The sequence below is a fragment of the Ambystoma mexicanum genome, chromosome 3p (genome assembly GCF_040938575.1).
Source record: "Ambystoma mexicanum isolate Mex_15411 chromosome 3p, UKY_AmexF1_1, whole genome shotgun sequence".
In the NCBI taxonomy this organism is placed as follows: Eukaryota; Metazoa; Chordata; class Amphibia; order Caudata; family Ambystomatidae; genus Ambystoma; species Ambystoma mexicanum.
In genome coordinates, this window is record NC_090925.1 from 317,723,146 (window position 1) to 317,750,099 (window position 26,954).

The following is a 26,954-nucleotide window of genomic DNA, read 5'->3' on the forward strand; positions in this document are numbered from 1 at the left end:
TTCGTTTTTGTTCATGTAGCTGCTCAGCGCTGTCAGGGCTGCTTGTAGTCCAAAGGGTGTTTTGTCAAGCAGGATAATGTCATCTGCATATGCCATAGCAGGAACTGGTATTGAGTTTATTTTCGGTGGGTTGGTTTGGTTGCTGATCAGATGTTCAATATCTGCTGTCAACAGATTATATAGGGTTGCCGCCAGGGGGCATCTTTGTTTCAGTCCGTTTGATGTGGGAATTGCTCTGGTGGTGGCACCTTGTTTCGATAGTCTCACTTTTATGGAGGTTTCTGAATATATTAGGATGAGTGGCTCCAGGATGTTCGAAGGGCAGTTCCATGTTTCGAGTTTTTACCATAGTTTGCGTTGTGATGTGGCATCGAAGGACATCTTCAGGTCGATGAATGCAGCATGTATGGTGGTGTGAGTGTCGATGGCTTCATGTTTTATTAGGTGAAGTAATATCAAGTTGATGTTGGTTCCGACATTGGTGGTAAAGCCTGTTTGCCTGGTCGAGAACCTGCCATTGTCGATTGCCCAGGTAGTTAGTTGTTTCAATAGTGTTGACGCAAAGAGTTTTCCGAGCGGGTCCAGTAGGGCAATTGGACGAAAGTTCTGCGGTTCATCACGGGGGCCTTGCTTGTAGATGGGGACGATTATAGCCGACCTCCAGGAGTTTGGAATTTGATTAAGAGTATTTATCAGAGTTATGATCCGACACATAAAATTCGCCCAGGCCGGTGGGTCCTGCTTGATGATGGCATTGGCCATTCCTTCGGGGCCTAGGGCTCTAGGAAGTGTTTAGGTTTTTGATCAGTTGTATCAGTTCATCATAGTCCACTTTTACTTTCCATTTCGGTTTGTTCTTGGTCATTTCATCATGGGACTGCGACGGTCTTGCTCCATAGATGGTTGAAAAGTGTGAAATCCATGTTTCTTGCGAGACATTGGCGGTCAACTTAAGTTGCTTTTGCGAGTGGTCGTTGAGGAGGTTCCAGAGGTGTCTCGTGTTATTTGACTTGCATGTTTTCATTATGTTTTCTGCATCAGCTTGTCGGAGGATTTTTTGTTGGGATTTTTTCCAGTTATTGTATGCTTGTTTCAAGGTTTTAATCTGTGTCATGTTTTCTGCAGATTTAATTTTCTTCAGGTGCCGTATCGATTTTGCCAAGCATTTTTTCTCATCAGCTATTTCCTGGTTGTATGTGTGCTGATGGTTTCGCTGTGGTCGGTTTTTAAGTGTTTGTCGGAAGGGTAGTAGGATCCATTCATAGTTCAGATTTTCGGCATCTATCAGGAAGGAAGCATGCAGTTTGTTTGGTAGGTGAGCCATTGCTGGTTGTGGAATGCGTAGTCTTGATGTTGTTCCATCGAGTTCTAGTGGGCATGCAGGTGCCAGTTCTTGTTCAGTTAGCATACACGATTGCATATTTAGTTGGTTGTGATCACTTCTGTCTGATGTTATTGTTTGAGCTAACGTAACTGATTCATGCAGGTTGTGCGATAAAAATTATGTAGTCAATGATTGCGGTTGAGGATCCTCTTGACCAGGTTGGCGTATAAGGTGTAGAGTTGTTCTTGCATGGCTTAGGAGTGTGAGGTTACGTGTCATTTCATTCATCCCTCCATCTTTTTGCTTTTGGTGATAGTTGTATGTTAGTTCGAAGAGTACCGTTCTGGGTGAAAAGGTTGATGTTCAGGTCTCCGCAGATTATTATTTCTACCGGTTGGTGGTTTCCATCATGTTTATCAATTGTTATGAATACTCCGTCAATTAATGCTTCAGTTGTTATTGCTGCAGGGTTCCAGTATAGATTTAGTATCGCAATTGTTATCTGATGCTTTTTTTTCCCCTTAAGCTAGTTCTCAGTGGTGATTATTTTTGTTAGTTGAATCCAGGGGTTTATGTTTTCAGTGCCCAATACGGTCCATTGGGGGGTTTATCTTGATTAGGGCGAGGAGGCCTGATGCTGGTCTTCCTTATTTTTTGATTATTGCGGGGTTGAGGAAAGAGAGAAAGCCATCGCAGACAGGAGTTTCGCTGAGCCAGGTTTCTTGCAGGCATATGATTTGATAATTTTCTAGGTCCTGAGAGGGGTTGATAAAGCAATGCAGATTTCCTCTGGTGTTCCACGATCAGAGTGACCACGTGGCTTCCAGCTTCGTTGATTGTTATGATTGGGAGATGGAGTTTCCTGGTGATGAAGTTTCTATGTATGAGTTTTCTAGGTCGTAGTTTTTGATTGGTCGTTCTGCCATGCTCGAGTAATCTGATTGTGTTGGTTGGCTCTGGTTTCTGGCTGCTCTTTGGTGGTCATTAATGTGGTTGTTTGTGTCCTTGATTGGTATTGCCCGTGGTCATCTCTGTATTTCTTTGGTCTATGATTTTGTACGCTTGTTGATGTAGAGGCCCAGCATGTGAATCCAAGCTTTTGGAGCTGGGAGCGCCTTGATATGATCAGTTCTTTATCGTTGGGGTCGCCTAGCTCAACGGTGATCTTGTCTAGATGCAGATTGTCCTTGAAAGTTATTAGTGCAATGTCTCTTGTTGCTATTTTGTCTAGCTGTGGTATTGCTCCAAAGAGACGCAAGACATTTGTTCTGTTAAGGGTTAATGGTTCAGGTCTGTTGGTTTCATTTTCGATGTAGATTTCATAGATTTGTTTTTGTCGTAGCGGGTTGATTAATGACCGAAATGTATAGCTGGCTGTTGTGTGATCTAACGATCGTGAACTGAGTGAATCTGATGAGATTTGGTCGTATGTGTTCCTCTGTTGTTGCATCCGTTGTGTCACTTTTAAAGGATGCATCTGAGATTTCTTCCAAGCAGTCGTCTGAGATTTCTTCGTAGTTGCCCGTTGTTGTTCGTGTTCAGGGGCGCATTCATCTATTATTATGAAGCTTGTGTGCACTGTGGGTGGTATGGATGACGGTGTGTCATCTGGTGTTTCATCTCTATGGGTGGATAGGTTGAGTAGGTCATCATCAATGGGCGAGTTGTCTGGCATGGTCAATTGTGCCCGGGGTTGGGGTTGGGTTTTAGATCTTTGTTTCTCTTGGATTCGGATGTTTGATGGTGTAGGTGGGCTTTGTGTCTTGTTTTTTGGTTGAGTGCGGGATTGGTCAGTGGTTTTCACTGTTCTGAAGAACGCTCTTGAGCCTGTTCGTCGTTTTTTTGTGTTTTTTGGTTTTATTTGGTTTCGGGCTTGTGGTTTTTTCTCTTTTGAGAAAATCTGGTATGACTCTGGTGTTCTTGGTTAGTTCCGTTGGTTCTCGAATGGCCGGTTGGGGGGTGACAATTCCGGTTGTTCCCTTCGGAACGTGCTCTTCAATGATCTGAGCTGCGTGGTTAGGCTGTTGCAGTGAGAACAGGATAGGGGGGGCCTGTATAGTTTGCTCATTTGGTGGTTTCATTTGAAGGGCTGTTTGTTGTTGGTGATGTGCTTTCAGCAAAGATAGAACTTGTGTTGTTAATTTTGCTTTTTCTTGGCGATCGCCTCTTGCTATTTCGGATAGTCTTTGTTGCCATCAATTTGATTGTTCTGCTTCCATGTTCAGACGAGATTCGATTGTCGATATGAAGTTCTCCATATAGGTCTGCTTGGAGTGTATCAGGGCTAGGAGGGTTGCTTGATCTGTAATGCTGTCTTTCATAGATTCATGTAGTTTAAGGAAGGGGATCATTGATTGGGAAAGTACTGCAATAAGCATGTTTTGTAGATCTAGCATGGTGGTGGGTATCCTGGGGTGGTTGTTTTCTTCAGGTTCTGGGTCTTTTGATGAAGTATTGGTGTTTTTGTCTTGTGGAACGTTGTGTTGAGGAGAGGGTTGCTGATTCTTGGTCGTAGGGTCTGGCTTGTAGTAGGAGTCATCTGAGTCGTAGTTGAAGCGGGTTGGGAGGGAATTTTTTTCAGGAGCTCTGGTTTCCATTTCTTTTTTAGATGTAGTTGCTGGCTTTCATGTATCATCCATGGGGTCGAGGTTAGATGGGCTTGATGTTTTCCGGTCAGATTGCCGAATATTTCCTTTCTCTTGCCTAGGCTTGACATAATAGATTTGATTTCTGTGATGTCCATCGATAGTCTTGCTGTGTTGGTTGTAGTTTTAAAACGGCACTTTCTAGTGGTTGTGCAAGTTTGATTGAGTTGTGTGTTTGTAGCCACGCAATTTGGCTAATCTTGCTTTTTCTTTTTTTGTTTGCTGGTTTGTCGTACTAAGTGGTTTTTGAAGTTTAGTATTGGATCTAGGCTTGTTAGGTTGATGTTTAGCAGTGTCTTTTCCCGGATACGTCGTCGTTAAGATCCTTTGTTGTAACGTTAGTTTCTTCCTGTGTTATGGCATCAGGTTTGGGGTCTGCTGATGATCTTCCCGGTATTGGCGGTTGTGCATGTGCGTTTGCTCTCTTGGTGTTGGCGTTCGAGTGGTTGGTGATGTTGTTTTGGAGGTCGCTGATGTCGGTTAACGGTTTTCTGTTTTCTAGGAGGTTGGAGTTATTTTGTGGCTGCAGGGTTTCTTGGTTGTCGAGTGTAGGTGCTGGTATTTCTTCAGATTCCGTGATGCTTTGTGGACTGTTCTTTGAGAGTTGTACATCGTCGGAGGGCTGAGTAGTGCTTGTTTGGTGGGTAGTTGGCTCTGTTAACTTGTGTATGTTCGCAAGTTGTTGGTCATGGTGTTGGTTTGTGGTACAAGAGCTCTGGATTTGAGCTTGTGTGTTTTGGTTGGGTGTTATTTCTTCTTGGTTACAATTGTGAGTGGTCTCATCGGGTGGTCATTCAGGCTCTGGTTGGGGTATTTCTTGGGGTGTAGTATTGGTGGTGGGGGGGGGGTCGTCTGGTTTGTTGTGATCTTCGTAGTCCAGTTCACGGTGTTGTGGTAAGTGTTTTGTAGTTCCTTTAACGTTAGGTGCTCTTAGGAGCGATTGTTCCATAGTTAGTTGTTAGGAGTCTATATCGGAGGTAGCAGCAGTGTTGAGTTTTGTTCTTAGTCTTGTTTTTGGGCACACAGTAGGTTGTTGTTTGGTGCTTCGGTTTGAAGACATAATTCCTCGGTTGCAGTATCGTGGGTGTTTGGATCAAAGAGTCGGGCCCTTTCGGTCTCCTAGCCGTGTTTGAGGTTGTGTTGCAGAGTTTATAAAATGCAGGATCCAAGGGACGTACCATTTCGGTCTCCTGAGCGGAACTGCAGCAGAAACTCTGTTGGAGTTATGACGGCAGAAGGTAAGGGAGTTGCCTTCTGAGGCGTTACACTTTTCAGGTTGTGTTGGATAGGGTCCAAGGGTCGAACCCTTTCGGTCCCCTACCGGTAGTTGAAATTCCGTTGAGGTGGTTGTTGAAGACAGGATCCAGGGGTCGTACCCTTTTGGTCTCCTGATCAGCAATGCAGTGATGTCTCAGATGGGTTTGTTGTGGTGAGAGGCCAGAACAACATTATTTCTCAATAGTATCCCTTTAGGGGATTCGTTTGAAGCTCGGCCCTCCTTGCTACAACACAGGGGGGCAGAGGAGATTAAAAGCAAACCCTGCCTGCGTTCAATGTGTGTCCGTTCGTGATTGAGGAGGAAGGGGTTAAAAAACTGTCTAGGAGAGAATCACACAAAGGGTACGAAATGGCTGGGCGCTATACAGCTCGTGCCAATAACTTAGGAAATCCTGGTTAGCTTGAAGCCACCAGCTACCAAGAGCTACCTTTGGCTCCTGGTGATCACTGCCCTACAACCATAGCTATCTGACAATCACTGTCTGGGAATTAGTTTAAAAGGGTGTATTAAGAAAACCCTAAAGCATTCAAAGCATGATGGGGGGCAGTTTACATCTCAGATGAAAGTTAGATTTGTGGACATGTATTAATTAGCTCCTTATTATGCAGGACCAGCTGATAGAAAAAGGGAAAAGAATGACCAGGGTGGCATCACAGAAAAGGGATGGCCACAGAAACAAAAATGTTGTCAAAGAAACCGCAACAAAGATTGATTCACTAACAAACAAATGTAGTGGCAGATTTATGGATGTACCGTCAAATATAGCAAATTACTAAATGAGAGTTAGCAGCAGGACAGAAGGACAGGCAAGAAATGTAAAAGTAAATAAAATAAAAAGGAATGCAATGTGGAATTGAATCAACAGAAACAGTGTGTGAATTTGTGTGTGCAAGCCAGAGTTGGAAAAGAAAAGCAAATCCAACCATCTGCCAGGCACTTCAGATGGGCTATTATGGCATGTGCATCTCTCAATGTTAAATCACTGTACAAAAATAATGTTTTTCAATGTCTGCATTTCTTTTGAGTCTTATGCACTCACTTCTTTTTTAAGTTATCCATTAAACGTTCACCATACTCATTCATGAAACATTCATAGCTACTAGGCCACAATGAGTAGCTCTTGGTTCTAGGACAATCCTGACATCCGGGAACACCCCCATGCGCGCGCGCAAACACATTCTATAGTTACTACATTACATTTAGGACATAGCTCAATGCCCACGGCCTATAATAACTGTTATTACCTTTAAGGAACCAACTCGATCTTCAAAAGATTTAAATGTTGGAGAGTTCCTAAAAATAAAAGAAGTGAGAGCAGTGAGATATTACACAAAAGGAGGCACAATACAAAGCTGGACACAGCAAAGGTAAACCACATCACAAAAACCTTCAACCCCTTGCATTGACAACCTTAGGAAGGTGATGGATACATCACTGTCTCAGAACAGAGGCTATTTTGCCCAACTAAGCAAATTGTGCACCCCTAATTTCAGAAACTAAAAGCTATTCTAAAGGGAAGTTGAAGGCATAAATCGTTGTGACCAAATACCAACACCTTACATTTGGCAAGAGAGTGTCTTATGCCAGAATGTTAATATGTGACAAGATAAGGGACTTCCCTGCCACATCAGCTAGAATAAATTGCCACACCACACTGCCTTTCCAACCCTAACAATTCATATGATGCACTGGCATATCATTCTTAATCCACTGCTGCATACTTCGATTAAAAAGAAACCAGATAGGTGGCTGGTTAACCATTGTCACAGCCTCTGGGACTGGTGTTTCTAATGTCTACTATCCAGACACCATCTCACCATTGCACAAAAACTTGCATTCTCAAAATGCTAACTTAATCTAGACATCATTTAAGCAAAATGTTTAAATTAAAATGTGGCCAGAGATACAAAAGGTCTGTATGTTTTTGTCCACCCTCTAATTCACTGACCTAAGTTATTTGTAACGTGCCTCTGCACAAGTACTTCTAGGCGCATTGTGTGGAGGTAGCAAGCCTACAGAGTTGGCTTCACATTACCTCATTGCCGGCATGCTTATCGAATGGCGGATGGAGTAACTGCTACTTCGAAGCATTAAGAGGGCAAAGAAGTAAAGTTAAAATCACTTCAGAGAATTATTACATTAAAGCAAACACGCAGCAGGACATTAGTATGCAGAATTGGTGAAGAGGATGATGGCAGCAGTGTTTGGGGAAGGGAGCCCAGCAGAGATGAAAATATACAGTAGAAATGCATGATGGAAATGCCATGGATGATGGATGAACTGACAGTAGAAGCTTAATAAACACCAGAGAACGCCAAGCAAAACAAAGCAATAGAGATGCGTGAGCTGGGAAGCATAGGAAAAGATAAATTACAAGTTACTCACCGTAGTTACTCCTGTACTAGCCTTTTCTGTTAAAAGGATATTCCACCCAGCAAAGAATCTTACAAAGCTCATGCATGTTTCTAAAGATAATAGCGCCGTTTGTGGCCAACCATGCCAGAACCCAGTCCCTTCTTCTCCAATATGCCCAATGGGTTCCATAACTTCTGTAGGGAGCAGGGATGAAAGGTAGCTTGTTGGGAGCAAATGTGCATGGGTTATTCGAACAAGGAGAATAAGTGTCACAGAAAATAACTTGTAGTTACTTCCATTTCCATCCCCACTGCAGCCATACTAATATGAAGATTAAAAACGTTTTGATCAAGTGAAAGTTACTGATCGTAGTTAAAGGAGAGTTCCGGGACTTTTTTTTTATTGTCCCTACGGTTCGGCCATGTGTTTTTAAGCATAACTCGGTAGATCGTAGAAAACTTTCCTATGGACCTTACCCGACTTTTCGTCCATTAACGCACTCGAAATCAGCCGCCATTTTCTGATAATCCTATCATTTCCCCCCATCGCCCTGGCTCACCTGCTTTTGCGGCACTAAATCAAATCCCCCGCCCCTGAGCCTGACATCAGCAGACGCGTACCGCCCATTTCCCAACGCCAAAGCACGTTTCGTGTCAACAATCGCTGCGCCTCAGCTAATGAAGTGTCGCCATGGAAATGGCAGGACGCCTCTTTCCTCAATAAGTATAAACACACCGTTTCACAACACACAGCAGCAGATTTTCGATTCCATTACTCTCTGTGTGTTACTTTGAGTATTCTGTGACTCGTTTCTGTGCTCTGGTCAGCTACCTTCGTTGATTGTAGCCCGTGTGAACAGATACCAGTACCACCGCTATAAATTATTTTACTTTCTTTACCACACAATGGCTACAATAATGCCGTATATGTACGAGCCCGAGTACACCGAGGAAGAACTACTGGAAAGGCAAGCACGCGAAAACGATGGGGATTCGGACGGCAGTTGGGAGGACCAGTCAACGGATGAAGAGCCTGGACCATGTCGCATGGACGGCGTCTCCACCTGGTGCACGTGCAATCGGTGCGAGCTAATGCCAACTGAGGAGGAGAACTGCTGCTGCCGTGAAAATTCCGGGTGCTTGGCCTACATTTCGGAAGGCGAGCCAAGTCCGCAATGCATCACCGAGCTGCCAGAGTTCAGGGAAGCCTGCCTCTCACGGACCGTGTTGAGGATGATGATGGTGCTTATGCACGAACTTTGCGGCACTGTTCGTCCGCGTAATCCGAGTAACGAGTAAGTATACTCTGGTTGTGATGTCAGTGATGCCACTACTATTTCATGGTCGTCTCCCACATATAAAACTACATCTACATATCATTCGAATGCATGTAAATTGGTTCCATGTTGTGCATTTTCTAGATAGAATTTTTTTCAAAGCAGAATGACATTTTTTACCTGAATCGACAGTGATAAGAAAGTTGTCATTTTAATACAGTTTGCATCTTTCATTTTCACAGGTGGTACAGGCTGGTGGCCTATCGTTGCTTCACTTGGTGGCTTCACGGGAGGCTCGGACACCGCGTTCGGAGAGTAATACCTGCCTGTGCGGTACTTGCCATTAGACAACATTTCCCCAGCGACAGTGGACAATACCGCGGATTTTCCCTGGATGTGCTGCAACCGCAACTTTACAATGTGTAATGTTTATTATTTATGTTCAATTGAAATTAAGATCTAAAATAAAACCCAACATATATTTTAACAATGGTTGTTTTGATTTTTTAAATGAATCTAGTGTGTCTCCATTGAATAGTCTTCCTGTGCCTTGTCTTGTCACACCACATGTCTCCGGCCAGCATCCTCCCTCACGCTGGCCGCCCACCTTCAATCCACATAACCGTTGAACCCATATGCAGCAGACATACATATGTTATTTTGCGGGTTGGCATCAAGCCTCCCGGCCTTGCCTCCTCCCCCAAAAATACTTACCACACCACTTTGTTCAAGTGTTGGCAATAAAAGGAAGGCCGTTGGATTTTATTGATACAAAACATGGTTATAGGTAAATAATCAATATGGTTGATCATAATAAATCATCCTTTTGGGCACCGGGTACAGAGATGACCCCCTCTGGCCCGTGCCGCCTTGCCACCACAGGCCAGCCTGCTGCTGACTAACTGCCTAGGGATCCAGGGTCTCCAGGGTGAACTGCACCCATATATTCTCCTGGGAGGGTGAGGTATTTATAAACTCACCCCCCTGCCTTCCATGTACTAGATCCTGCAGCCTGCCTCTTACATGCAGTTAGATGGCCTCTCCTTGGTGAGGCCCTGCGGCAAACGAGTCTTGTCTGCACGACCACCGCCCCAATCCACCCCCCGCCCTATCAAAGGCAGTTCGCACCGGGGTACTTGCGCTGGCAAGTGGAGCTGTCAGGGAGCGATAAAGGCCAAGAGGTGCCAAAGACCATGTACACTTCAAAGTGGTCTATAGAGCATGGGTTGTTGTTCCCATGTCTACCGCCAGACCCCGTGTCTCCTGCCAAGCATCCCCCCTCACGCTGGACGGCCCCCTGCAAACCGCATAATGCCACGACATATACACGTCATTCATTCACAAACACACCCCTGTTTCGAATTCTTTATAACCCACTTCATATTTATAATGAGAACTTCTTTGCACTTTGCTAGTCAACCCGTGAAGGTGCTGGTTATCTGCTCTTCGTCTCTGTGAACTTCCGTGACCACTTCGAGGAAACTCGTCAGTTTGCAACCTGTGAACTGCTCCCTGTTCTACGACAAGAAACTACTCTGATCCCTGCATCTAACTGTTTGCTCGTCAAGGTAAGGCCATGTACCATACTCATTTTGCGTCCAATTTCTTTTCGTTCAAGACAGTACATGCAAGGAACTAGTCACATGTTCTGAGTTTAGTCAAATTATTTTTCTATTTTTTTAAAGTTATTCAAATACTTATCCGCATGTGAATAACGTGTATAGTTCCAAGAACCAAAACATACCTTGCATTGAACCTTTTATGTGTCATTTGATCTTTACTTTTCAGAACTTTCCTCAATGCCTGCCTGTTCCATTGGCGGTTGCCCTTCGAAGACCCATAATAAATCTGAAGGTACTATAATGCATGTTTTCCCTAAGACAATAGATCAGATAAGAGAATGGGTCCGATATTGCGGATATCCACCCTCTGAGCTTGAAAGTAGAGTCCTAGAAGTCTTTGCGGACAAGAGGGGTGATCGATACCGCATCTGCAGCAGGCACTTTACCTCTGACATGTACTCCACATCATTGCTAATAAAGAAGAACACACCGCGAGCGAGGCGAAAATTGCTCTCAACCGCTATTCCCACTCTATTCGTCCACATCCCTCCACTGGTGAGTCAAGTTTACGTATTTATCTCTCGGCCTTGCGGTAGTGTGTAGCATTAGCTAACAATAATTTCCCCATTTATGTATCCACTCAATATGAAGGCGGAAGATTCTCCATCCGTGTCGTTATTGCAGTCATCAGCCACTTCAAGCGCCTATCGGGTAATCTTACTTGGCTATTCTGCCACTGACTTGTTTTAGGCATGTAAATCAATAGTTTTAATTTATCGTGTAATTATTTTACCTAATGGTACACCCTTGTACTCGTCCTCTAGTCTTTGTTTTCAGTTATAATTATTGTTATCCAAAATAATTCAAGTACTGTCTTTCAGGGAGATGCTGAGGAGTCCAACGTATTGACGACTACCGTTGATGTCACTCAGATGCTCGAGGTACGTTTCAGGACAGTTCCATCGATGGAGATCATCAGATCTTGCATTCTTGTAGCGTGATTGTTACACACAATGTTTCTTTCGTTTTTAGCCATTGATATGTCCTTCTGTCGTCGCCCTCCTATGTGTCTTCTTTTTTCAATATTGTGTTCATTACTAATGAAAGTCCTATGTTTCAGGGAGTCGATGGAGCATTAGTCCAAGAAGAAGGGGGAGCGTGCAGTTACGGGTCGGCGCAACAGCTTGCAGAAGTGTGCACAGCAGTTACATCGTCCCTTGATGTTCTTATGCATTTCGAGGTATGGATACTGACAGCTCGATCAAGCGAGATCATATGACTTGATTACATCCGCTATACTTCCTTCTTTATTAACGCAAGTACTATGTTTCAGGGAGATGACGGAGCTTCTTCTACAAGAACATCACCCCTAGTAGTTGATGCAGATTTCTGGGTGGTGACACTTCCAACGATCGAGCAAATCGAATCATATTTAGATATCCATTATTTATTTTAGACAACTGATCATTTGTGCAGGTCTATTTAGATGAGCCGTTCACGCCTGCACAAACTTTCTGTTCTTTTTATCAAAATAGAAAACCATACTAATGCAATTACTGTGTTTCAGGGAGTCACTGAAGCATCATCTTCAATAATATCATCAATGGAAGTCTATGAGGAGCCCGAGGTATGGATCTTGACAGTTCCATCTAACTAGATCAACAATGCGTGAATAATTGTCGTTTGAATGTTCTACACAAAGCGTTCATTCGTGTTTTGCTATTGAGATGTACGTGGGTATTGGTCCCCAAGTACATTTTGTGTTTTCGATATTATTATACATACTAATGAAAGTTCTATGTTTCAGGGAGTCGATGGAGCGTCAGTGCGTGATGGATGTGATTATCAGGAAAACATAGTCGTTGCAGCGCAAGAGGAAGTGGAGACATGCACACACGAGTCGGAGCAACAGCGTCCTGATGTTGAAGTTCGAGGCAAGAAAGTTTCAAAGAAAAGAAAGCAAAAGAAGGTTAGTGTCCTGGTCACTATATTATGTTGTTTTTCACTGTTAATAGTTCAATACTGTAAGTTGTGTTTAAACTGAACACCCCTTTTCCAATCTGTCCTCTAGTTGCGAGTGGGTGTACGAACTAGATCTACACAGACAGTGAAGCGAACGAGAGATGTTGCTTGTCAAACCTTTTGGCAGGGACTTGAGACTGGAGAAGCATCGTGCCAATGGGAAGAATATGAAGTGATTGACAACGGAGCTATACCACCACCAGCCATTGATAGTGAATGTCCTCCTGGTAGTTCGGATGCAGTCGGAGATCAGTTCACAGAATCCACACCCGCAAAAACTAAGACCGCGAGAAAGTTGAAGAAATTGTTTTATTCACCCATCGCCGGAGAAGGAACAGATGTTGCAATGGAAGAGAATGAAGTAGACGACAATGAAACACCATCAATATCACTGAACATAGCGGAAGACGATATCAGAGATTCTACCTTTCATGTGAGTGACATGTCCTCAACGTTACAGGCCGAACCAGCTGGGATGCAGAGTGACAGTATAAGGAAAGAGACCAAATTCATTGTATTCGATAGTTGTTTGATTGATATTATTATTCGGATGAAATGTGGGCATTTGGTTGGTGGGGAAGTATGTGGGGAGCCATTGATTAATGTGACTCGTGCAATTCGAGGCACTAACCTTAAAATACATGCCACCTGTACAAAATATCATCCTTTCACATGGTCTGCACAACCTATGCTGGGACAACTGCCAGCAGGCAATCTACTTTGTGCAGCGGCTGCACTTTTTAGTGGTTCAAGTTTTAAAAAATTAGAGTCTTTCTTTCAGTTTGTGGGAATCCATTTCATTGCGAAAACTCAGTTCTACAAATACCAAACCGATTATCTATTTCCAGCCATTAGCGAAGCTTGGAGAATGGAAAAAATGTCTATTGATAGTACATTCGCGGGCAAACGGTTCAGGCTAGCCGGTGATGGACAGTGCGACAGCCCAGGATTTTCAGCCAAGTACTGCACCTACCACTTTCAGGACATGGAAAGTAAGAAACTTGTGAGTTCGGTGGTCGTGCAGGTGTCACAAAGTACATCCTCAGTGGCCATGGAGAAAGTTGGCTTTGTAGCATCATTGCAAGAACTACAATCGCGGGGAATGGTGATCGACCTGATAGCCACGGACAGACACGTTTCAATTGCCAAGACAATGAGAGAACAGTACAAAAATATAAATCACCAATTTGACGTTTGGCATCTTGCAAAATCAATCAATAAAAAATTGTCGGCTGCAGGTAAAAAAAAAGAATTGCAAGGTATTTCACAGTGGTCCAAGTCAATCAGCAACCATCTTTGGTGGAGCTCAAAAACATGTGGAGGGTCGTTGGAAATTCTACTGGAAAAATGGCGGTCAGTAATGCCACACTGTACAAACGTTCACCGATGGAACACGAACCAACATTTCCACAATTGTGAACATGGCCATTTGTCCACAGAGGAGGCACGGAAGAAGAAGTGGTTGATTCCTTCATCACCCACTCATAAAGCCATTGAAAAGATTGTATTTGATAAAACTATAACAAAAGCTTTGAGGGGACTCACGGAATTCTGCCACACAGGAGATTTGGAGGTGTTCCACAATATGTGCCTAAAGTACAGGCCAAAACGATTGCATTTTGGCATGGAGGGCATGATAAATCGGACTCTTTTAGCGGTCTTGGCACATACCCATAATGTTGGCCGTCAACAAAGTAGGACGACCGGAACTTTAGGGACGCTTCGCTACAATAAGGCCTTCACTAAAATAAGTAAACAATGGGTGATCAAACCAGTGTTTGAGGATATGCAATATGAGTTTATTGAGAAACTTATTGTTGACGTCCTAGATAGGCACATAAATGGAGTTGTGAACGAACCTGTGCAGGGGACAACTGCATTGCCACCCAACATTGCCTCTGTTCCATGTCCACCTAAAGAAGAACTCATTGAGAAATACACATCACGGTTTAAATGATTGTAATTTGATTGTCTGTTCTCTCGAGTCTCCTCATGTCGCAGGCCCATTGAATATGTGTATCTATCCAACCTTGTTCATTTGCGCATTAAATTAAACCAAACAGTAATATAAATCATTTTTCAAAAAATATAGAATGTCTCCGTATTTATGGTTCTGTGGGGCTGCAAAGCACGCAGACAAAATGCAAAGATGGAGTGTAAATTTCAAGTCCTGTGAAAATGCCTTACACTGAATGTAGCTAACTAGGAATGTGTGCTCGTTCAAAGTGAAGGTCAGCTGCTTTGATTTTTTCTCGGGTGCCAGAATGGCCCACGACTCAGTATAAGGTTCTATTGTTATTTGACCTTGACAGGCCGGGACCACGTAAGAAACGATAATGAATATAATTTCAGAAACGAAAGCCATTTCATGTTCGTTCATTAGAAGAAATAACGTCGGCATAGAAGGAGTGGTTTTTCGGGGCTGCCCTACGCACAGACACAATGGAAAATGCAAATATAATGTAAGTAACTCTTTAGATGAGTTTATACCGCAATTTAATTACTATACAGTAGCTTTAAAGACGGGTTAAGTTGTACTTGTTCGTTCTATGTGGCATATTGTTTTGTACCGTGCACTATCTTGGGGAGAACCGTCTCCTTTTACGGAAGCACCTCAAAACCTTTGCTTCTGCTTTCTCTCTCCCTCTCCCCTGCTACAACTGGTCCACTGTCTGCGATCTCGGTCCTGGGCCCTTCCACTCTCCACCTGCACTCCCTGTCAACCCCTGCACTGAGGGACTGTCTCAGTATCCTACAGCCCCCCCTTGACGTTTAAAACCCAGTTGCACTGTCCTAGCTATGAAATAATTTCCCGACCGAATATATAAAATGAATAATTTTAATAAAGATCTGATGGTGAGACTAATTTAATTTTTTATGTTTTTCAAACAGGTACTTCACCCATTATTGTCTGTGTCACGAGTACCAGACACCGGCGGATGGCTTTTATAACCGCCAGTTGCTTCTCCGCGTGAACAACGTTACCACCCTGACCATTTTATGGGACGATCGCCAAGTACAAGTATGCCCTTACGCGGTCATAACGGCTAGATGCAACATACAGACCGTTGTGGTGGCCTAGTGCCTCGTCGTTGGAACAGCCATGCGATTATCAGTGCGACCGAAGAGCTTATTTTATCGTAAACCAACACCCTGTGTACTGCACACGAACATCGCTTGCCTCAAGACGAACTATTTTGGATCGAGAGCAAATAAAAATGAAAATCGCTGAATATTCTCTAAACATTTGATGTCCAATAAATGTACTTTGCCAAATGTACAATCTTGCAGTTTGCTTTTAAACCACAGTTTCATATTCCGAATTGTGGCGCTGTATTGTGAGATGATCTAAGACCCTGTGTACAGCAAAGGAACATCGCGTGCCTCAAAACGAACTTTTTGGAACGTGAGCAAATAAAAATGAAAATCGCTGAATATTCTCTAAACATTTGATGTCAAATAAATGTACTTTACCAAATTTACAATCTTGCGGTTTGATTTAAAAGTACAGTTTCATATTGCGAATTGTGGCGCGCTGTGTTGTGTGAGCTGATCTGTGTTGATTTCCGGGTTCTGTGTGGAGTCGCGTAGAAGACGCCTGGGCGCGTTTGCCTACGCAGCACAGTCACGTCACGGATAGAGGCGGGGAATATGAATGTTTTGATAAAGTCTGTTTCAGGGGCGGGGGATTTGATTTAGTGCCGCAAAAGCAGGTGAGCCAGGGCGATGCGGCAAGTGATAGGATTATCAGAAAATGGCGGCTGATTTCGAGTGCGTTAATGGACGAAAAGTCGGGTAAGGTCCATAGGAAAGTTTTCTACGATCTACCGAGTTATGCTTAAAAACACATGGCCGAACCGTAGGGACAATAAAAAAAAAGTCCCGGAACTCTCCTTTAATTCTGTACCAGACACTCTCAGGCTAAATTGCCACGTGGATCAGAGAGAGATCTTCCTTGGCTGGTTCAAATCCTACCTTGCTAAATCGCCACCAGCATGTAGAAATGGATTACTCCAGATCATCAACCAACCAATCATCTGTTGCGCCCTGCAATGATCTACCCTCTACCCTGTGATTTTCAATCTTTACATGGACCCGATCGGAACCCTCCTGGCTCAACACAACAGCCACACCCACAAATATGCAGATGGCACACAACTCCACCTCAAGATATCCTCTATCGAAAGTTCAAGGCCTGCCTCACATTGATCCAGTCATGTATGAACAGTGCTTACCTGAAGCTTAACCCCTTCAAGACTGAATTTCTACTGCTGAGCAAAACCACTGAACACCCTCACATCCAGACCTAGCTCTCTGATATGAACCTCAAGGCTTCACATAACAGCTGCCACATACGCCAGGTCCCTTGGGTTCGGCATCGACCGACATCTCTCATTCAAGCAGCACATAACAAGAAAGACACAAATAGCTTGGTATTAGCTTTCTCTTTCTAGAAGCCCTTTGTCATAAAAAAACTTCAGATCAGCTGTCCAAGCCTTGATTCTCTCCCACCTGGATGGAGGCAATGCAGTTTGGTAGGCCTTCCAGTGACTACGCAGGCAAACCCAAGATGTGTCCTCCATGCTGCAGCACATCTAATCAAAGGACTGCTGCAAATTCAAACACATCATCCACACCATCATTGACTGGACTGGCTCTGCAGGTAACACGCATTGCATCATCTTTAAATGCTGCTGCACCATCTACAAGGCTGTTCCCCTGAAGTCTCCAAGCTACCTCACTGAGAAACTCCTCTTCAGAGGCCTACGATCCACGAGATGCAAGGGCGTGTGCAGACTTGAACTTTGCTGACGTAGGAAGGAAAGAACCAGAACACAGGCCTTCTCTGTCTATGCCCCAAGACTCTGGAACCTCCTCCCCATCAGCACAAGACTCACCGCCTCGCTTCTACATTTCAGGAAGGCACTCTAGACTCCAGGAATGGCTTTCACCCAAAAAGTAGGTCCACACCCTTCACTCCCCACCCTATCCGAGACTGGTTGATCCCTACTCCACCCACCAAAGGAGGAAACTGTTCCTCCTTTGGTTGCTTGTAGATCCCTTGCTGCCAAGTTGCCCACACTCCCATTCCCTGCTCCCTTGTACCTCTGCTTCCCTTAGAGTGACCTTTCCTCTATGATTTGTTAAGGGCCACACTGCTTCCCGAAGCTAGGTCCATGCTCAATAAATATCCTAAGAATAACCCTTAGTCCATAGTTCACTTTCAACCATACTTCTGCATATGGTCAGTGGGAACAGTCCGGAACAAGCTGCAGAGGAATATCATTTCAACAAAGCCGTAATGGGTGCATGCAACCACTCCCCAAAGACCCTGTACTTCACCGGTGCACGATCCTTACACAACCACCAGTTCTTTCATCAGTGTGAACGTTAGCTCAGAAATTCATTTTTGGCCAACTCCTGCAGTCCCCTAGACCGGTCTTGTCGTGAGGATTTCCCCCCCTCCACTCCCCTTCCCTCTCCTTAGTGTGTGGCCGCCAAAACTTAGAATGGTGGATGTATGGTAATTTGAGGGCTGGAGTCACAGCCCTCAAAGTCAGCTGCAGGACTGTCGACTTTTAGTGGGGTGATGAAAAGGTTGGAGTTTCTTTCCTAGCTTGGGGAGGCACCCGGAAACAGTATATAAAGAGGATACTTTGCTCACCCCCACTTAGCACCAGTCATAGGGTAGGGGAAAGTAATGGGAATAAATTGGGATCACTGACCCGGTCAGAGGGAATAGATACAAGTCAAGGGTTCCTCAAAACAAATGAGAATGACACCTATTTTTGCCATTCTTGCTTACAAAGCAGTCAGCGCTGTTCGTTTAAGGAAGAGAGGCAAAGGAATGGCCAGAAACATAGTGTGAGGTTCAATTTTCCTCACTGTAGCAGAGAAGTATCAGAATAGACACCATGGAAACCTCAGATTGTCAACAGAAACATTGCAATGAGCGATTAAATTCCCCTTGCAGTAGCCAATGAACACCTGAGTAAGCATAATAAAGACCTCCCCACATCTTATGCTACTCAGGATATACTCAAGAGAAACACTGGAGTGAGGAACTCAATTGCTCTTGCACTGGGAAGCAAAACCCTATAAGACTCAATAGAAACGACTGCCAACTTATAACACTAGGTGCTGTAATTCCTCCTCAATACTCCTTACATGCTTGTTCCTCCTCCTGACATGGATGGGCCCAACACCTTCAGATTGATGTCTTCCTAGCCCTCTCCCACTCCTTTCCTTGGGCAAATCCTGCTTTCTTGTACCTTTGTGGTCTGGCTGTCTGCTCCTCCTCAAGCTCCTCAACCACCTCCATTTGAGATTTATTTTATTTATAATTTTTATAAAGCGTGACCATTATAAAATATATATGCAGAGCACCGTAAAACAAAAATAATAATGAATATGCGCCATTTGAGCAAAGTCACACATTCCACAATGCCACCTAGTAGCCATCGCTGGAAGTGGTGGGTTTAAGGTTTACATTTGAGCTAATTTGCATACCCACAATGCCTTGCTCTTGTGGTTCAGAACTGGAGGTGAACTTGAAGTGATGGCTACTAGGTGGTGTTGTGGAATGTGTGACGACTTTCCTAATATATAAATATATATATACATACACACACATTTATTTCTGGTGCTTGTATCTGCTTAGATTTACATGCTCTGCATAGTCCGACATCTAGTGGTAGTCGCCGAGTATTACAAGCTTTGTTTTTGAAACTCGAAAACAGACAGGGCGTGTTAGTAATGCTATCCCTAGTGTCACGTGTACTGTACCCATGGTCCTTCACGCGTCAAGGTCCCTCAGATTGTTTCTCACATGAGGTTGCATGAAGTGTGGCACGAGTACAGATGTGAAAGCAGAAACCGTGATAACCCAGAAAACATATGTGTTTTCTACTCCAAAAGGGGTAGAAAGGTGGGCGCATGTGAATCTAAGCAGATTCAAGCACCAGAGATAAAATTACGCTGAGTAATGTATCCCTTCGGGAGCTTGTGGATCTGCTTAGATGAAATGTACTGCATAGATTAGCGAGCAGTATCTGGAGAAGGAGGTGGGAAGTGAGAAGGTACAGCGGCAAAGAAGTTTTAGGACCGCTTGTCCCACCTGTGAATCTGCTTTAGAGTGTGTATCAATGCAATAATGCTATGTGAACGTATGGATGGAACTCCATGTAGCGGCTTTGTAAATGGCATCTAGAGGGACGATTGCAATGAAAGCTAAGGCAGCTCCCGTACCTCTTGTCCTGTTGAGTGAGCCCTGGGGGTGAAAGGCAAGACTTTCCTGGATAGGGAATAGAGCTGTATGATATAATAGTTTATTTATATAGCGCCTACACCAATGTGTTTCAAAGCGCTTCAAGGCAAGGGAGGGAACAAGGGAAAATACAATGACATTCTTACAGGCCATGAACAGTAAGGATGTGAAATTAACTATCGTACTCGGCCTGATGACATTTCAGATAGTGAAAGAGCTAAGACATAGATAAGGAAGGGAGGGGGAGAGTGGGAAGGAAATGGAAACAGACAGGCAACTACCATACTAGGCCTGACAACATTTCTGGTAGAGCTGGAGAAAAACAAGAGGTGAGGGAGAGGGGTGCAAAAAGGTAGGGGAGGAACAAAACAAGCGACTATCATACTAGGCCTGATGACATTTCAGATAGTGCTGGAGGGGGAGTGGGGAGGAGACAGACGAAGCATACTAGGTCCAGGGACAATTCTGATAGAGTAAGTGCATAGAAGAAAGTAAGGGAGGAGATAGGAAAAGGGATAAGGGAAAGGAGGAGAGAACAGAGAGTTAGCAGTCAAAAGAGTGTAGAAGCAAGAGGGGAGAGTGAATACAATTGCAGAAGTCAGTAGTAACACATAATGTTGCAAGCCAGGATACAAGATGAGGATGGTCACAGCACGATTCAGCGCCACCATGAGTGCAAGATGCAAAGGAAGTCCAGCATGAGAGTTGAGAAAGGGTGACGCACCGTGAATGAAAGAAGTCCATAAAAGTCAAATCCAGCATTGGCCACAAGACAGTGATGGTGAAACCAGAATTTATCAGGACAGACTCCTGCAGAAGTAGGCTCGAGAGGGGCAAGGGGGAGCAGGGTAGAAGAATCAAGCAAAACAGGCAACACATGTGTGCGAAAATGGTGGGGGCACAAGGGAACATCACGGGGGGGGGGACCAGAGGATGACCTGTGGGGCAGAGGGAGTAACATGTTTGTGCATGCTTACCTGCTGTCTGAGCAGGGGGTCTGGCCCTGGGTCCTCCTGGTCCGAACAGGAATTGCCCTTTCGACTGCCCTTCACTTCAGATGCCTGGGCGAGAGACGCCCTTGATGTAAGAGTTAAGAGCAGGAAGGAAGAGGCAGGGCTAAGAAGGTGGGCGGTGTTTAGGCCAGGTGGCCTAGATCCACTTGCACCTGCTCCCCATCTGCAAAGGAAAAGAGGCTGGAGAGCTCCTTAAGTAGGGAAAAAGAGCGGTAAGCAGGAAAGCACCAGGTGGGCGGGGCTTGCTAAGTGGTGAAAAAGAGCAGCAGGCAGGAAGGCACCAGGTGGGCGGGGCTTAGGCCAGGAGACCTAGATCTACTTGCACCTGCTCCCCATCTGCAAAGGATTGGGAGAATGCACTCGACTATCCTTTTGGACAAGGCGTTTTTTTTTATATATGATCGCCCTCTCTCCCAGGTGCTACGGAAACAAAGTGTTGGTCTGTTTTCATTAAAGGTTTAGTTTTGTTCACATAGTACAAGACCGCCCTCAGTACATGAAATGTATGGAGGCTTCTTTCTGCTGAGTTAGAGGGATTTTGAAAGTAGGTCAGGGGTTCTATGGATTAACATGGAACTTTGAAATGAACTTGTGAGAACCTAGTGCGTGTTCTGAGGAAAACCTTGTCCTTGTGTATTATGAAGAAAGTCTTGTATGGACAAAGCCTGTAGCTCACCGACTCGTCTTATAGAGGTGATAGTTACTAGGTGTGCTGTTTTGTAAGTCAGATGTTTCAGGCTGGCCTTGTGCATAGGCTCAAAGGGTGGACCTATGCACTTGCAGAGCACAACATTAAGATCCCACCCCAGAGGGTTGGAATTTGGAGGATAGAGAGTCTTCACCCCTTCCATGAATGCTTTAATGATCGGAACTTTCCACCAGGACATCTTATGTGAAGTGGTGTAAGCAGGTAGGGCTGAAGATGTACTTTGATGGAGTTGAATACTAGGCTAGAGCCTAGAAGGTAAAGCATGTAATCTAGAATGATTGCTGGGGGAACATTCTATTGGGTTTAATGTTTATGATGTGCACCAGATCACACATCTCTTCCATTTATTGAAATAGCAGTGTCTGGTTTTCGTGGCTCTTTTAGGATATCCATACACCTTTGCGGAAGTGGCCAAATTCTATCACTTTAGGAGCCAAGCTGCCAAGTTCATAGATTAATGGAGAGATGCTCCCTTGTGTTGTGTTAGCATGTTGCACGGGCACAGGAGCTCGATTGGGTCGCACATCGCCATTTTGAGCAGATGTGGAAACCAAGGTGGTCTCGCCTACATAGGAGCAACCAGGATTAGAGTTACTTGTCCTGGGGCATTCTACAAATTTCCCTGACCAGTTCATCCACAGGGCGTTCCCTGTTTGGGAAAACCTGGATGTCAAGTCTGGACATTGTGCATTTAGGCTTGTGGAGAACAAGTCAAATGAGGGGTGCCCCCATTGTGAGCATATTCTGTCGAGTTACCACTCATGTTCTTCTGGTAGAGGGTATCTGCTTAGAGTGTCTGCCTGAGAATTGAGTTCCCCTGGAACATGTTGAGAGGTTAGGAACATTTTCCGCTGAAGTACCCACTTCCATATTTTATGGGATAGCTTGGACAGATTTGACAGTGTGTGCCTCCTTGCCTGTTCAGGTAGAACATGGCAGTGGTGCTGTCCGTGAGGACCTGCACTGTTTGACCTGTAAGAGGTTTCTGAAAAGCCTGCCAAGTTTTCTAGGCAGTTGATATGTCTTTGGGCAGTAACATGTGTCCACTGGCCGTGGGGTGAAGGAAGTGAGCCCCCCATCCGGCGAGTGAGGCAGCTGCACTTAGGAGCGCCTGTGCTGTTGGAACGCGGAAGGGTTTTCCTCTTAGCAGGTTGTCCCTGGACCCCCAGAGAAGAGCCTGTACTAGAGTTAGCGAAAGAACCACTAGCTCGTCCCACTGACAGCTTGCCTGAGACAATTGTTTTTCTAACCATTCCTGCATTGGGTGGAGGCGCGAGCGTGGAACCAAGTGAATGCATGAGGCCATCATCCCGAACAAGCGCATTGCTTTGTGTACAGTTATCTGGCGACCAACCTTGTAGTGAGATACTTGAAACAGCATGTTTTCATTTGAGGGGAAAGCCAGCTCCTCTTGTTTTTAGAATAGTCCCTAGAAATAGTTTTGTTTGGCTGGGGACTAGGCTTGATTTCTTTTCACCGATGGAGAAGCTCAGATTGAAAAGGTCTATTGACTTGAGTATTTAGTTTACACATTTGAGGAGATTCACCAGTAATTAGCCAATCATCCAGATAAGGGTATAGTGTGCTGCCAGTACTTTTATGAATACTCTTGGTGCTGAGGCGATGTCGAAGGAGAGTACTTTGAATCGGTAGTGAACTCCCACGATCTTGAAACGCAGATATTTTCTGTGCGCAGGGAGCATTGAAATATGAAAGTATGCATCTTTCATATCCAATGTCGCCATGTAGTCCGCAGTTTTAGGAGTGGGATTACTTCTTGGAGCGCGGTCATGCGAAACATTCGAGGTTTGACATGCTTGTTCGCAAGGCCGAGGCCTAGTACTGGGCGCATGGAAAGGTCTTCCTTTGGCACAAGGAAGGAACGATCTATATGGCGTCCTTTTCCAGCAGTGCCTTTACTTCTCCCAACAATACGTGTTTTTCTTCTGTTTACATTTTCCTCTGTCTTGGCGGCCGATAGTGAGGTTTTTGTAACAGCTTGATACAATACCAGCCTGCCACGGTGGACAACACCCACATGTCTGACATGCATGGGTGAATTGTGAATTTATGCATCCTACTGCAGTAGCATGGGAGGGGACCTGTACCGGGGCGCCATTGTTTGGGAGGGAGGGAGCCCCTTCCAGGTGAGGTTCTGCCCCTTCCTCAGCTCTTTTATTTCCTCTTTGAAAATAGGAAGAGGAAGTTTGTGCTTGTGATGGGCCCACGATGAGGATTGTTCGCCCAGAGTATAGCTCGAAGAACGTTGAGCCCCTTGGCCCCCGAAAACATCTAAAGTTTGAAGAGTCCTGTTGAACATAAAGCTTGTTTGTTAGCTGGCCAAGGGATTTGAGAGAGTCATATTCCTCCTTATCACTCTTAAGGAGGTCCTCAACAGCTTTCCCGAACAGTACATTAGGCTCCACTGGCATGTTTAGGAGAGTGGCCCAAGTTCCTAACTTTAACCAATTGTATGAGCCAAGCGTGGCGCTTGATGATGGTGCCCTCTTGATGCGTCCCACATTATCTGCTGCATCAAGGTTATTTTTCAGGATGCAGTTTGATATTTGCTTGCCCTCAACAATAGTATTTAACTGTTGAGATTTCAGGGCTACCGAAACAGCTTCGATTAGGCGTTCCAGGTCATCCCATTGGTGGCAGACGTAACTAGCTAGAAGCGTAGAGGGAAAATACCCAATGTCAAGTAATACCATGAATGCTCAAGGATTCCCTGGAGTTACAAATTTAGTTCCTTTTACTGACAAATTACCTGTTTCTATAGGGGAATGTGACATGTCTGTCTCCTTGTTATATTTGCGACAAACACCAGTTAACATTCTGGGTAGAGATTTGATGGCGAAACTTAACATGACTATTTCATTCACTGATCAAGGAATAGTGTGCTCCACTCCAGGAATACACTATTTAAACGTAGGGGAGTTGAGTTTATACTGGCATTTACAGGACAAGTGGCTCTACGAGGGGATCCGGTAGATCCGGAAATGTTCATGGATGGTGTGAGCATTTTATTAACATGGTTACCTGGATTAGTAGGGAAAATTGGGAGGCTACCTGATGTATTTTATTAAGACCATAAGTACCTATGGATGAGGAAGAAGGGTATATTATTCCCATAGAATTGGAAGCACCGATCGTACGAGAGGCAAAGGCAATGCTCGAAGGAGTAGATGACGAAGGCAGAGCATAGAGAACAGTAATATCTCTTGAAGAGGGATACAGATTGACTGACATAACAGATGAAGATATGTATAGAGGTGAACGTATAGATGAGGTAGTTTTTTTCATAAGCATTACATACTGGATCAAGATTGATAAAAGGGAAATCCCACAGCAAATGGCACTGATGCGGCAGAGACCAGCGTTCTTTCAGGAAGACATAGAAAAGGTGCCAAATGTCCTTTGGACTATAGGGCCATATGACGTTGCATTATTGAAGGGAATAGGGGAGATTAAACTAAAACTCAAGCCAGGAGCAATTCTACCACGAGCAAAACACTACCCCATGTCTCCAGAAGCTGATGAAGGCATATTTGAGACTATCTCAGGGTTGATGAAACAGGTAATCCTAGTGCCATAGGAGTCCCCGTGCAATACTGCAGTATATCCGATTAAAAAAATCAGAATGAGGGTCGTGGATATTTATCCAGGACTTGCGCCCTCTAATCAGATTGTAGAAGCAGAATTTCAATTTGTTCCAAATCCTGCAACAATATTGTGTAGCATCCCAGTTGAAAGTAGGTATTTCACAGTGATCGATTTGAAAAATGCCCTTTTCTCCATCCCGTTTGACAAAGACTCACAAGACTTTAATTCTTTTACATTCAGACAAAAGACTAAAAACATACTCATTTACCGAAAGGGTACTGCGAGTCCCGGTCTATTTATAGGGTACTACAGATGGATTTAGGCATCATTGAACTCAAGTATGGTAAATCAGTACGTACATGACATATTAATCTGTAGTGAAACAGAGGATGAATGTAGGCAGGACTCTGTTCAGTTAATGACCCTATTGGCACACAAGGTAGACAAGGAGCAATTACAGTATTGCCAGGAAGAGGTGTTGTACATAGGCCAATTAATTTCACAAGAAGGAAAGAAAGTGACTGAGGCCATTATGAAGACATCACAACCAAAAACAGTGCGGGCAGATGCAGCAGTGTCTGGGCTTATGCAATTATTGCATGGCATGGGTGTTCGATTACAGCACATATGCAAAGCCACTTTTGCAAGCACTCAAGAAAGCAGAAGTTAGTAAGGAAAGGATACAACGGACTAAAGAAATGGAGGAATATTTGAAGAATTAAAAAGAGCAATTTGTACAGCTCCAGTTTTCAGAATCCAAATGAAAGTGAAACATTTTATTTGTTTTCGGAATCTAATGATCAGTAATGACAGCAGTACTCACACACAGAACAACACGGAGGTATAAACCTTTGGCATATTATAGTGGGATTTTTGATCCAGCCATGAGAGGAAACTTTCCATGCGAACAATCTTTGGCTGCTGCCGCATTTGCGATTGAGAAGTCCACAAGCATTACTATGGGATGTGCAATGACGCTATATGTGCAGCACGCCTTATTTGCAATTTTAGAAAAACCCAAAGGTACACTGACGTCACAAAAAGAGCTTCTGCGTATTAAGCGATCATTTCTAATCCAGCGATTAAAATCGTAAGATGCAAAACAGTGACCCCAGCCACGTTTGTAGCTGAACCTGAAGAAGGTAATCATGTACACATCTGCACGAATTCTATTGAATTCTATGATGATATACACAGTGTGACAGAAAAAGCTTTAGCAGGAGGGGAAGATTCTCTTTGATGGTTCTTCAGAAATTAACCAAACCAGCGGGGAAAGGCATTCAGGATCTGCAGCTGTAAGACACAGATTAAATGGCGAATTTGAGGTACTGGTGAGTGCAAGACTACATCCCATTTTTTAGCACAGGCAGCAGAAGTGGAATCGCTTATTGCTGTGCTCGAGAAAAACTAAGGTCAGGAAGTGGCAGTGTACAGTGACTCTGCCTATGTGACATCAACCGTGCACGCAGCAATGTCACATTGGAAAAGGAGGGGTTATCTCTGCGCAGACGGCTCTCCAGTGCAGCATGCATCTTTATTGGACAGGCTCATTAAGGCACTACAACTCCCAGTCGCCATATCAATAACAGACCTTCAATAACAGACCTTCAATAACAGACCTTCAATAACAGACCTTCAATAACAGACCTTCAATAACAGACCTTCAATAACAGACCTTCAATAACAGACCTTCAATAACAGACCTTCAATAACAGACCTTCAATAACAGACCTTCAATAACAGACCTTCAATAACAGACCTTCAATAACAGACCTTCAATAACAGACCTTCAATAACAGACCTTCAATAACAGACCTTCAATAACAGACCTTCAATAACAGACCTTCAATAACAGACCTTCAATAACAGACCTTCAATAACAGACCTTCAATAACA

The 26,954-nt window shown here is 44.2% G+C and overlaps 1 protein-coding gene across 15 annotated transcripts in view; it reads right to left on the reverse strand.

Moving 5' to 3' along the window:
- Positions 1–26,954, reverse strand: part of TPD52L2 (TPD52 like 2) — a 365,874-nt gene that overhangs the window by 56,999 nt on the left and 281,921 nt on the right. For 7 of the 15 annotated variants that reach the window (XM_069650862.1, XM_069650869.1, XM_069650867.1 and 4 more), the window contains 2 exons: positions 7,284–7,328; positions 6,493–6,541 (listed from right to left, as the gene is read on the reverse strand). In XM_069650862.1, the coding sequence (XP_069506963.1) occupies positions 6,493–6,541; positions 7,284–7,328 (94 nt within the window). The remainder of the gene's footprint in view (positions 1–6,492; positions 6,542–7,283; positions 7,329–26,954) is intronic. The other 8 variants (XM_069650865.1, XM_069650875.1, XM_069650870.1 and 5 more) reach the window with 2 other exon arrangements.